The 12174-nt window shown below is 56.4% G+C and overlaps 2 protein-coding genes across 3 annotated transcripts; one reads left to right on the forward strand and one right to left on the reverse strand.

Moving 5' to 3' along the window:
- Nucleotides 1–1135: 1135 nt before the first annotated feature.
- STX10 (syntaxin 10) lies at nucleotides 1136–3972 on the reverse strand. Of its 2 annotated transcripts, none has more exons than XM_060092230.1 (8): nucleotides 3857–3972; nucleotides 3447–3616; nucleotides 3187–3281; nucleotides 3050–3112; nucleotides 1998–2105; nucleotides 1797–1903; nucleotides 1605–1699; nucleotides 1136–1503 (listed from the first exon to the last, which is right to left on the reverse strand). In XM_060092230.1, exons 1-8 carry the CDS (start codon nucleotides 3889–3891, stop codon nucleotides 1427–1429), a joined length of 750 nt encoding a protein of 249 aa, XP_059948213.1. In that variant the 5' UTR covers nucleotides 3892–3972; the 3' UTR covers nucleotides 1136–1426. The 2 variants fall into 2 exon arrangements, with proteins under 2 accessions (XP_059948213.1, XP_059948214.1); XM_060092231.1 differs by having other exon boundaries at nucleotides 1417–1503; nucleotides 1801–1903.
- A 1260-nt stretch (nucleotides 3973–5232) lies between these two features.
- Nucleotides 5233–8576, forward strand: IER2 (immediate early response 2). Its single transcript, XM_060092232.1, has one exon. It carries the CDS (start codon nucleotides 6955–6957, stop codon nucleotides 7624–7626), a length of 672 nt encoding a protein of 223 aa, XP_059948215.1. The 5' UTR covers nucleotides 5233–6954; the 3' UTR covers nucleotides 7627–8576.
- Nucleotides 8577–12174: the final 3598 nt, after the last annotated feature.

Consider the following 12174-nt stretch of genomic DNA (forward strand, 5'->3'; position numbering starts at 1 on the left):
GCATGTTTCAGTAAGACCAGCCCCCCCTGGAGTCCTGAAGCCCAGCTTCAGTCAACAGAAAGCAGGGGTTTGGGGGAGCCAACAGCAGCATCAACAAAAATCCTCAGGTGACTCTGGTCCAGAGTCACCGCAAGTAACAGGAAGTCTGTCTGTCTTAACATGGAGGCAAGCCCAGGTAGGTGGAAACACTGTCAGACTCCCAGAAGCACATCTTTTTAACCCCAGGAATACTTAGAACCAAGTGTAGAATGGATCAAGACAACCTGAACCACAGCATTAGTGGTAGTGGTTTTGCATTTAAAAAATAAGCGGGGGCTGGGGGGGGGAGCAGAATTCCCTGGCGGTCCAGTGGTTAGGACTCTACGCTTCCACTGCAGGGGGCCTGGGTTCGATACCTGATCGGGGAATTAAGATCCCAAAAGCCACATGGTGCGACCAAAAAATAATAATCTGAACATATTTGGTTCTCTTTGACAAATCAGCCTAATGGAATGACAGACATCCTTGTAACAGCACTTTACAATGTATAGATGAGCGACTGAGAAGGGTGGGCCTGATGCCTGATTACATAATGCTCAAGATGGAAACATCTAAGACAATAAGTTAAGATTCACAGCACTTACAAGTTTACCTGGCTTATAGGAATCATTTCTCCTACTCAGGAAGGCTCTATGGCAAAGCCCTTAAATTTACAAACGCTTTCTTGTTAGAGTGAAGCATCACAGAGGGATCGAAGTGACCAGGTGTATGAGGGAGCCTAGTGGTACTCAGAGGCCCCTCGGAGCCCCTCGGAAGTGACAGCTCAGTTCCACAGCTAAAGGACTCACCTACCTACCTTAGACAAAGAACAAGCAAAAGATGTTTAGGCTGAACTTCAAAAACTCACGAACAATCAGTGTTTGGAATTTCGATGGTAATAAAATTATCCATCATGAAATCCAAGAAATAAACCAGAATAGTCCTTTCTGCACCAAATATCAACCATTGAAATCCTTAACACACACATGCGCACACATGCACACTTGGCCCCAGCGTGTGCAAGCGGGGGCTTAGAACAGGAGTTCCCATTCAGGGACAGCCACAAGTTCAGATCAACACATCATATGATACAAATGTATATAACAAACGCTGGGATTTTTATTTCCAAGTTGACACATGTAGCAGGCACACGGGCAAAGCGATGGCTTTGGGGCACGGGAAGGAAAGATGGGGAGGGGCGTGTCTGAGGTCCCCCTACCTCCACCACCCCCTAAGCGCACTTGAGACAGAACCAGTGGTGGGGGCTCCCACCCAGGGTCATGAGGGTCCTACTGGCTCTGGATGAAGCCTTGGGTCAGTTCCCCAGGCATGATCCCCCTCATCCCAGGGGGCAAGGCTCTGCTGGCCCCCCCAGCTGGAGGGACCAGCTTCCTGGGGAGGACCAGGATCAGAGAGAGAAGAACAGGATGAGGACCAGGAGAAGCACCCCCAGCAGCACCACAATGGCACACCACTGTCGGCGGTCTGGGGGCGAGAAGGTCAGAGTTCACAGAGGGGAGGCAGCACCACCCACAACCCACTCCCCCCACCGCCGAACTGCCCACACCCACCTCCAGGGGACTCACCACTGGTCATGTGGGATACTTTGGCCATCTTCCTGAGGACCCCATCCATCCGGGACTGGGTGTGGTCCATCTCATGAACAAAGGTGTCCAGCATACTGCCGAGATCAGGATGTCATCAGCCCCTGAAGGGTCTGTGCACACCAGTGCAGCCGGCCAAGGGTTCCTGGCCCACCCCCGGGGTCCTGGCCTCACATGCCCTGCTCAGTTAGCTCCTCCCCGACGCGGCTGGACATGTGTTTCAGAACCTGGATACTCCCAGACACCATTTCCAGCTGTTGGTCCTGCTGGTCCATGATCAGCTGCAGGTTGGAGGGGTGGGAACTGCGGTCGGCAGGGAGCCCTGAGCTGCCTGAAGGCTCCTCCAGCCCGGGGCCTCCAGCCACCCACACACACCTGCTGGGTGGCCTGCTGCTCTTCAATGTAGCGAGAGGTGGTTGAGACCACACTGGCGTCCAGCAAGTCGCTGGATGACTTCAGGGTGGCTGGCTTGCCTGTCAGCATCTGTGGAGGCCAAGACCACAGGCTCAGGGAGGGTCGCCCACTCACGGCAGAGACAGACAAGGTTTGTGGCAGATTTAGATGGTGAATTGGCAGGAAGGCAGTCTCTGGAGTGGGACGGCCTGGGTTCCTCAGAGCCACCACTTACTAGCAAGGTGACCCCGAGGCCATATCACTTGACTTCCCTGTGCCTCAGTTTCCTCATCTGTAAAATGGGGAGAGCTATAATTCCTGTTTCCTGAGGATGGAATAAGGATTTAATGAATTAATCCAGGGAGAACACTTATTATCCTATAAACACATGTATTTAAGAATTGAACTTTAATACCCAAAGCAGCACACATGGAAGGCATGTGGACCCTGCTATAGGACTCCAAGCTGCTGCAGACCTCAGCCCTCCACCCTCCCAGACCTCATGTGGGTCTAATGGGTGAGGCTGCTGTTTACAACATGCAAGAATGAACACACAACATAGAGGGAAAAGGTGTACAGACTGAGGCAACAGAGAGAATGTGCACAAAAGGCATGAGTGGGTACACACATGGGGCAAGCACATCCACAGAGGAAAATGGTGTGCATGCACAAGGCAGGTGGGGATCCACTCACAGGTCAAGTTCAGAGAGGTCAAGTGCATACACAGATTAAAAAGGTAAGCATCAAATCCTGAAAACAGTAACACAGAGAGCTAAAAAAAAAAAAAAAAGGAGATAGGTCACCCCCCCCACACACACACAGGAAACCAGTATAGACCCACAGGAGAAGACAGAAGAGATTATACACACAGAAGGAGCTCAGGTGTACACATCCAGAAAGAGCAGGCGGGTAGACAGCATGGAGACAACTGTGCACAGAGAAGATGAGCACTGACACAGAGGATGGCTTGCACTCAAAGGGGAGGGTCACCCCGAGAGACAGGGGGTGAGGATACTGGGTCGGGATGCCTTTACCTCTCTATTATTCCTCTCCATGAAGGCTATGGCTGCGGGGCTGACCATATGGTCCTTCATTTCCTAGGGGTAAGGACATCATCAGAGTAATGATACCCCAACCTCCCCACCCTCACCCCACTGGAAACTCTCTTCACCTGGACTGCTTCCCGCATCCTCTCCACAAACACCTTTCTCTCCTGCAGGTCTCCGGCTGGGAGCTTGAACTTGCCTGGGTTGGCTTCCACTATGCGTAAGCCGCGAGTCAAGAATTAAGGCCAGAGCCCGACAGAACGCCCTCCTCTGCCTCAAAGCCCTCAACACCTCCTAGGTGTCCAGCCTCCCCGAGGGCTGGCTCTCACGGCCCCCCGCCACTTCAATGGGCTCTCCCATGCCGCCCTCCAACCCCCCAGGATATCGATGGTCTCCTCCAGGTCCTCGAGGTCCCACTCGATGCTGCGCAGGCCATTCCGCAGCTCATTGGTCGTCCAGTCCAGCTCCTCGCGTCCGACCGCCGCGCCCTCATGCAGAAGCTCGCACCACCGCTGGTAAAGCCCGCGGGCCGTGTTCACAGCCTTCTGCACCTCGCTGCGGGCAGGGGCACAGCGGGCGCGGCTGGGGGCAGGAGGTCCTCCCTCCCACCACTGCGCCCCCAAACGAGCTGGGGACTCAGGAGACCCTCATATCCCACTGCGTACCCCTCCCACACGGCCAAGGGGCGATCCCGACGGCGGTGCCCAGAATGCCTGACATGCTCCGGCTGGCACGCGGGCACTGGCTGGCAGGGGGACAGCACACCCTCTGTCCTCCCCCATCTCTGTCACTCACCCTCGGACTACAAAAAACGGATCTTCGAGAGACATGTCACGCCCCTCACCCGCCCGAGGCCGAGCCCCCTCCCCTCTCGGCCTGGGAAGCTGGTTCCCTCCAAAAGGTGCAAAACGAGCCGTCACCCCCGCCCCCGTCACGTGACCACTGCCATCACTGAGAGCTGGGCCGCCAGGGGAGAAAGAGAGGCCTTGGCAGCCCGAAGTGCGGAAACATCCGCTCTCTCTTTCGCCATCTTGGTTGTGGGCAGAGACGGCTTCCTGTCTGCAAGTACCGCCCCTTCGCGTCCTGGTTCCCGGAGGTGTCCTAGTTCCGTCTGGCTGGGTTCGACTCAGAGCTCCAAATCCCTCGGTTCGAGACCCAACCTCTCGGATTGTTGCTGCGCAACCTGTTTCCCTTCCGGGCAATGTAAATAATAATAGTCTCCTTTAAATCAGGAGAGATTATGGCTGGGGAAGGGGCTCATTCAATTTGTAGATCATCTTCATGGGCTCCCTGAGCCTGCACCCAGATCCTGTCCTAGGAGATGGGAGATGAGAAATGGTCCCAGCCCAGGGTCGGGAGTGGCAGGTTTGGTAAGGAGTATTGGGAGAGGTGGTATCCCCACCTTTCCGCGGGGGCAGGGTGAAGTGCGGGCGTTCTGTGGGGAGTTCTGCTGGACTCTCCCCTCCTCTTTTTTCCTGCGGAGGAGGGACGCCTCGAGATCGCCCGAGGCGATCGCGGGTTGGCCGCGAGTGGGGGCCCGGAGATGCTTCTGGGGGGTGAGGTCTTTCTGGGTGCGATCCTCAGGGTCGCGGGAGTGGGTGTGGTGGTGGCTCTGAGGATGGTCTGCACGGAAACCCTCTGCTTGTGAGGAGGGGTCAGGAATGTCTAGAGAGGGACTCATAGGGTCGCCACCTGTGTGACAGAGCCCTTCTGTGTGGGGTCTCCGGGAAAGCACTTTTTTTATGGGGGCGGTAGGCAGCTGTCGGCTGAGTGGGGTCCTGATCTCTGGAGCGGGATGTCTGAAGAAGTCCTCGGAGGGTCGCCCCCGTTGTGTGTCAGAGATAGCGTCTGGGCTGCGGATGTCATTGTGGAGTTTCGTGGGGGGGGGGGCGCCCTCAGCAGGTTGCCGTAATTTGTGGCAGGATCGCTGAATGGGGACAGTTTGGGGAGAAGCCTTTTAGAAGAGAGAATAATTGTTGTTTCCATGTGCCAGGGTTGGGAGTGGGGGACATGAGCATGCTCCAAATGTGCACGAGAAGAGCAATTTTTTGGCGGAGGGGCAGGAAAACATGAGAGGGGGCCTGGCAGGGTCTCCATGGGGGGGGCGGGGACAGGAATGTAGTGGTCCTCAGGGAGTAACTGCTTGTGTTGGCAAGGTCTTTGTGTAGGTCTCTGGGAGATGGCGTTAGTGTGAGCCCTGAGGTGGCCCCTACCCCCCGGCAGGGGGCTTCCCGGAGGGGCGTCACACCTTCCTGGCCTCCGGAGGGAAGGAAGCGAAACTTTCTTCTCCCTCTCCGCGGGCCCCCATGGACGCCGTTCCGGAAAGCGGGGGCTCCAACCAGCTCTAGCGGCTGGGAGGGAGAGAGCGGAGGGGGCCTGCCCGGAGGGTAAGGCACCACCCCCGCTCGCCCGCTCGCCCGGAAAAAGCCGGCTAAAGTCTTGTATAGAGATCCTGGCCCCAGTCCTTATATGGGCGGCCGGAAGCTGCTAGCGCGCATGCCCTACGTCATTACTTCCAAATTTAGTTGTGGAAGTCTGGCAGATCTAGTGGCGGGAAGGTTCGCGCACCAGTGCGGGGGTGTGTGTGGGGGTGTGGAAAGCCTCCCCTTAAAGGGCCCGCACCACGAGTGAATGGAGCTGTTCGAACAATTCTGCATTTTCTGAGGAACTGGAATTAGATTTTCTTGGAACTGTAGTGCGTAGCGGAAGGTGGGGCCGATGTTTTCTATCTATCTGCTATCTCTGCGTTGCTCAGTTTCTAGGTCCTATCCCAACTCCGCCTCCCGGGAAGCAGAGGCGGAGAACGGCTGCGTCGTTTGGGGGACCGCAGCCACATGTTCACTCGTGCTGTGTTGCGGCCGGGTCCTCCGCCTTACGAGCTCCACGCCCACGGTGGATTTCGTGCCGACGGAAACTGGGGTGGCGGGGGGGGATGCTCAAAGCGGAGCGCAGAGATGGCAGCCTGGGCTGCGCTTGTGTCTGCAGACGTCCGCCGCCCGTGTAGTGGGCAACTTTGCCCTAGAGCCAGCCAGCGTGTCCCGGTTTCTTAACTGCTTCCAAACGAGGGGAGTGACGGGGGCTGGCGGACGCTGGAGAGACAGGAGAGCTTCAGGTTCCAGTGGTCCTCTTTCACCGCCGTGGCTCATTTATTCGTTTAGCAAATATTGGACGAGTCATTCTGTCTTGGTTTCCTCACCTGAAGAAATAAGATATAACTACCCTCCGCGGAGTGGAGGTGAGAGATCAATGAGATGTTTATGAAAGGAAAGCCTTTAGCGCCTGGCACGTAGTAAGAGCTTAGTAAGTGTAAGCATCGTTATTAAAAAAAACAGAAACAAGACATTAATTAGGCGCCTGGTAGATGCTAGGCACAGTTCCCACGGGGGATGTACCGGTTAGAACCCAAGTCTCCCGGGTGCGAAGGGAAACGTGCCGCCTACGACCCGCAGGGGTCTCCAGACGCAACCCGTGGGTGGACCCTGAGCCCCACCCACGGCGCCTCTCCCCTGGGCCCGCGCGCGGGTGCAGTGGGGGGCCCTGAGGAAGCAGACCACCCGGGAGCTCAGCTTGGACTGGGGAACCCTCCTCCTCACACGAGTTCGGGTCCCTTTTCTTTGCTCGGTAAATTCCACCCTGTCGCTTTAAGGAGTCTCTCGCCTCGGAGCTGTGGAAAGCCCGGATGCGACTTTCTGATTGGGCGGGGCGTCTCAGTGACTTCACTTGAGGTACAAAAGGGCCCGGTGGCGGGCGCCGGGGCAGAGCGTCCTGGCTGCGTCTCAGCGTGGGTTGGCCCGTAGAGAGAGGCGTGAACGAGCGCCTTGTCCAGCGTGCACCTGCCACCTGCCCTGCCCAGCCGGGTGTCCCCGCCGCCTTCGCCCCTCCGTCAGGCAGCTATGGAAGTGCAGAAGGAGGCGCAACGCATCATGACCCTGTCGGTGTGGAAGATGTACCATTCGCGCATGCAGCGCGGTGGCCTGCGGCTGCACCGGAGTCTGCAGCTGTCGCTGGTCATGCGCAGCGCCCGGGAGCTCTACCTCTCGGCCAAGGTGGAAGCCCAGGAGCCCGAGGTGCCCTTGCCGCCCGCCCGCTCCCCTGACCCTTGCCTGCACCCGTCGCGGGAAGCGGAAGCCGCAGCAGAGGTAGCGTCCTGCGACGGTGAGCAGCCCTCTCCGGAACCCATGGACACGCAGGAGGCACCGAGGACGGAGGAGACCCCTGCCCGCTGTGACCAGCGCCCCGCCAAAGTCAGCCGCAAGCGGCGGAGCTGCAGCCTGAGCGACGTTGGGGACGCCGCACTGGTCCCGAGTAAGAAAGCCCGCCTAGAAGAAGAGGAGGAGGAGGAAAAGGCCTCTTCGGACGTCCTTGATCGTCTGCAGCCCCCTCCGGCGCAAGCGGAGGGCGCCTTCCCCAACCTGGCGCGTGTCCTGCAGAGGCGCTTCTCCGGCCTCCTGAACTGCAGCCCCGCCGCGCCCCCGACGGCGCCGCCGGCGTGCGAGGCGAAGCCGGCTTGCCGCCGGGCGGACAATATGCTGAACGTGCTGGTGCGGGCCGTGGTGGCCTTCTGAGGGTCCGTGAGCGGCGCTACCAGAGCCCAGAGCGCGGGCCGAACCGTCGGCCAGAGTGCAGACCCAAGGCGAGGCCCACCCCCGGGGGAGCGCCCGCGGAAACCGTGGAGAGGGGCAGCCGCCCGGGCTGCCGAGATGCCCTGAGAAGGGCTCTACCCACGGGGTGCCGTCGCCACCTGTGTGCAGCGGCGACACCGAGAAGCCCCAGCCGGGGGCGCGGGCGCCTTCCCCCAGACCTGCTGCGCCCACAGGTGCTATCTTAACGGACTGGGATATGGACCTTACCCTCTCCTCTGGGACTTGGAGAAGGGAGCTTTGGTTCTTTAAACTCCTCAGGGTCGTACTTTATTTTTTTTACTGGGGGCTGTGCTGCCCTTTCAAGGTTTTTCAATAGTTGGTGTTTGCGTTTCCAACCTCAGAGAATTCCAGGCACTCCCCTTCCCCCTCCAGTGACATACTTGTGCAAGTGGTCATCGTTGCGTCATGGGCAGACGTGGGGAGCTTCCTGTTGCCTTGCGTGGGTGTGAGGCCTGGGAGGAGGATCTGGGGTGTGGACGCCCAGGGGAATGGGAGGAGGGCGGCCTGAGTCACTTCGCCTCCGCGTGCTGTGGGTTACTGCCCCGAGCCCCTACGCCTTCGGGGGCAGAGGGCAGATCTAATTTCAGGTTAAAATTTTTCTCATTTGGTGTGTTAGAGGTGAGAATATGTTGGTAGTCTCAAGCCTGATCCTCCCTCAGACCAACAGACACAATCAACCCAGACTTTCCTGGTCTGAATCACAGAAATGGGGGGAGGGGGTGGTTCAGAGCGCTGTAAAGCTGAGCTGGGATCAGTTTTTTGGTGAGACTGGGCCAGTTTTGGGGGAGGGGTGTTCTGTTTACCTTTACTGTCGTGGATTCTGTTAACTCCATCTGTCTGGCCTTTTTGCTAGAAACGCCAGATAGGAAAATAAAGACCATTTGAAGAAAAAGTCTGTGGAGCCCGTCTGGTTTTCTTCCCTGGTGGGGGAGGGGCAGGGTTAAGGGGTCAGGAGCTGGCTGTCGGCTTGCTGGGGCCCCAGAAACCGGTCTGACCGGCTACCACGTGGGCAGAGTGGGCGGGAAGGGGCCGGGCCCCTTTTCTTTGCCAGAGCACTGGGTGCTGATTGCCTGGTGCTCTGACCTTTCCTTAACCCTCTCACGTTTGGGGGTTCCTTGGACATTCTCCTATATTCCTGGCTGGGTCAGTGCTTTCCGAGTTCAGACGTTTGGGGGATACTTTGGGTACTGTGCCCGCAACAGAGTCGGGGGACCACACTTCCTTTGGAGACTTGATTCGTCTCCCAACAGTCCTCCCCCTCCGCCCCGCTTGATTAACTGTATCAGCAGGGATCCCACAACTGGGGTGGAACTGAGCAGGTGAGCTTTGGAGCACCCTTTATGCCCAGTTCCAGTCTCTGGCAGTATAGCTGTGTGGTTCAGGCAAGGAGGTGTGCTCCCTGCCTCAGTTTCCTCATCTGCAAAGTGGACCTCAACAGCTTCCCTGTGAGGCTGTAGGTTTAGAAATTCCCGTGGGAGCGCTTGTTTGCTTTGGCCCCACCCCATCCCCAGGTTAGCCCCCCAGAGAGGAGGAAACCCTCACAATTTACCCAGTGATAGTTTAGGAGAGCGGCTGTAGATGTTGCACTGGGGCTGGGGGGTGGGGGGTGGGGGCTGTTGAGAGGACAAAGGAGCCGCAGGTGCGGGCGGTGAGGGCGGCGGGAGGCGCCGGGAATGCTCCCGCCCCGCCTCCAGACGGCAGGCTCCGCCACGGCGGGCCTTCCGAGACCCGGGGGACCTGACCCCGAGGGTTGAGGGAGGAGGGCGCGGGGGATAGGCGGCCCCGCCCCCGAATGCCCGCTCCTGGCTCCCCTCCTGCCTCGTTCACCCATCGCACTCCCTCCTCCCTGCCTCCCTCAGGGCCCCTCAGGGGAATCTCGCCTCCACCGCAGCCCGTTTCCTTCCCGGGAAACGTGAAAGACTTTAGTGCCGCCCACTCGAGAGACCGACCCACAGCTCCGCAGTGGGATGCTGGGGGACTGGAGCCCCACACCCCTCGCGGTAGCTCAGTGCGTCCGCGTGGGAGCAACTCCCTCGAGAACCTGGCCCGGCCCCGGGAAGTCCCCGGAGGGTGGGGAGGGGGCATCACGGCGCATCCTGTCGCAGGAACCGCCGGGCGCTTCCTTCCGCGGGAAGCTGCTTGGCCGCCCCCCGCCCCCGCCCGGGCCGTCTGGGGGTTTCCGGTACCCGGTCACTGAGGGCTGAGGGCTGGAGGTGATGCTGCGGGAGAAAAGCCAAGTGCCCCTCACATATATCCGCTTAACGTATACCCTTCCCCAAGACCCCATTTCACCCATCAGAAGAGACAAAATTGAAAATTTGTCACAACAGTCGACATTGATGAGCCATGGAGTTTCCACGCCATTACATGGCATTGGGTTATTGGGACAAACCCTCTGGGGAGTAATCGATTGGACAATAGCTGTGAAAACTAAAACTGTCACAGATCTCATGGCCCGTGGATCCCTACGGAACCTCAGGCCTGGAAAAAGAGCTTCCAGAAGGGTATTCACTACAGTATTGTCCAAAATTGGCACAAATTGGGGACTTCCCTGGTGACGCAGTGGTTAAGAATCCTCCTGCCAATGCAGGGGACACGAGTTTGAGCCCTGGTCCGGAAAGATGCCACATGCCGCGGAGCCACTAAGCCCGTGCGCTGCAACTACTGAGCCTGCGCTCTAGAGCCTGTGAGCCACAACTACTGAGCCTGCGAGCCACAACTACTGAAGCCTGCGTGCCTAGAGCCCGTGCTCTTCAACAAGAGAAGGCACCACAATGAGAAGCCTGCTCGCCGCAACCACAGAAAGCCCGCTCGCAGCAACGAAGAACCAACACAGCCAAAAATAAAATAAATAAAATAAATAAATTTATTAAAAAGCACATACAGCAGATATTCACTACTATCTATAAAATAAATAACAAGGACCTGCTGTATGGCACAGGAAACTTTATACATATCTTGTAATAACCTATAATGGAAAAGAATCTAAAAAAGAATATATATCTAGGGACTTCCCTGGCGGTCCAGTGGTTAAGACTTTGCCTTCCAATTCAGGGGATGTGGGTTCGATCCCTGGATGGGGAGCTAAGATCTCACATACCTCAGGGCCAAAAAACCAAAACATAAAACAGAAGAAATATTGTAACAAATTCAATAAAGACTTAAAAAAAAACGGTCCACATGAAGAAATCTTTAAAAATCTATCTATCTATGTCTATATATATATCTCTGAATCACTTTGCTGTACACCTGAAACTAACACAACATGGTAAATCAACTATACTTCAATTAAAAAAAAGTTGTTTTGAAAAAAATAATAAAAGTACAAACAGCAATACATGTATATGTATGGGAAAGTGTGTACAGACACTGTGCTAAGCCCAGAGAGCTGGAAGAATAGTTCCTCATCCAGTAGCTCAATGTGAAGGAGAGCTCCCCTCCCAGCTTGAGTTTGGTCTAATGCTAATGATTTGACAGGGTTGATTCTTCCTGCCTTCAGGCCCCCACACTCACACTCCCACCTCACCCGTGGTTCCTGCCTCAGGCCCTGGGTCCACCTCTGTCTATACTCACCCTTATGTAGGCTTAATCAGTCTTAAGGCCCTAACTGCCACCTCTATGCTGACTCCCAAATTTTGCTCTCCATCCTGGACCTCCCCCTAACCTCCAGACTTGTCTGGCCAAGTCCTCTCTCTCTGTCTCCCCTTGAGGCTCTAAGGTATTCCAAACCTAGCAGGACCTAAAGAGGATTCTTGATGCTTCCTGCCAGCCTTTCAGCTGAGGAGAAATCTTTCTTGACTTCCCTTTTCTCCTTCCTTCATACCCTGTCCAGTCGCAGGTGCTGTCAACTTGACTACCCATCCCACTCCAAGCTTTTCCCCACCCTCATGGCTCCCACCTTGCTGTGAGCTGCCTTCACCTCTCACCTGGGTGAGGGCAGTGGCTTCCTCCCTGCCCTTGATGCCCACAATCTGTTTTATGCAGCAGCTGCACTGATCTTATAAAAATGCAAACGGGATCATTTCACTATCCCAGCTTTCCTTTGCTTCATCTACACTGGCCTCCTTTTTGCTTGGAGAACAGGACAGGTGTGTTCCAACCCCAGGACCTTTGCACTTGCTGTTCCTTCTGCCTGCAATGCTCTTCTCCCAGACATCCACAAGTCCATCCTCACTTTCTGCTGAAATGTCACCTCCTTGGGGAGGCCTTCTTTGGCTACCTGATCTAAAATAGCACCCCAATCTGCTACCTACTCCTTTACCCTGTTCAGCCTTCTTTAGAGCACTGCTCACCTCCTGAAAGGATATATTTAAGTTCTATTTAGCATCCATGGCCCCATATAAATGTCAATTCCATGAATGCCCAGCCCAGGCCTGAGTGAGTGAATGAGGTTGGCTGGGGTAAGCGGTGCTAAATGCTTAATATTTATTATCTCATTAATCAGTGGCTTCCCATGGCTCTTAGAATTGA

The sequence above is a fragment of the Mesoplodon densirostris genome, chromosome 3, assembly GCF_025265405.1.
Source record: "Mesoplodon densirostris isolate mMesDen1 chromosome 3, mMesDen1 primary haplotype, whole genome shotgun sequence".
Lineage (NCBI taxonomy): Eukaryota > Metazoa > Chordata > Mammalia > Artiodactyla > Ziphiidae > Mesoplodon > Mesoplodon densirostris.

Bases quoted from the DNA above. Each gene is read 5' to 3' on its own strand.
- IER2 (XM_060092232.1), top strand. From the start codon at position 6,955: ATGGAAGTGCAGAAGGAGGCGCAACGCATCATGACCCTGTCGGTGTGG.
- STX10 (XM_060092230.1), bottom strand. From the start codon at position 3,891: ATGTCTCTCGAAGATCCGTTTTTTGTAGTCCGAGG. The intron at 3,113-3,186 runs GTGAAGAGAGTT...CCTTACCCCTAG, and splicing joins GGATGCGGGAAGCAGTCCAG to GAAATGAAGGACCATATGGT. The intron at 1,700-1,796 runs GTGAGGCCAGGA...TGATCTCGGCAG, and splicing joins GAGCTAACTGAGCAGGGCAT to TATGCTGGACACCTTTGTTC.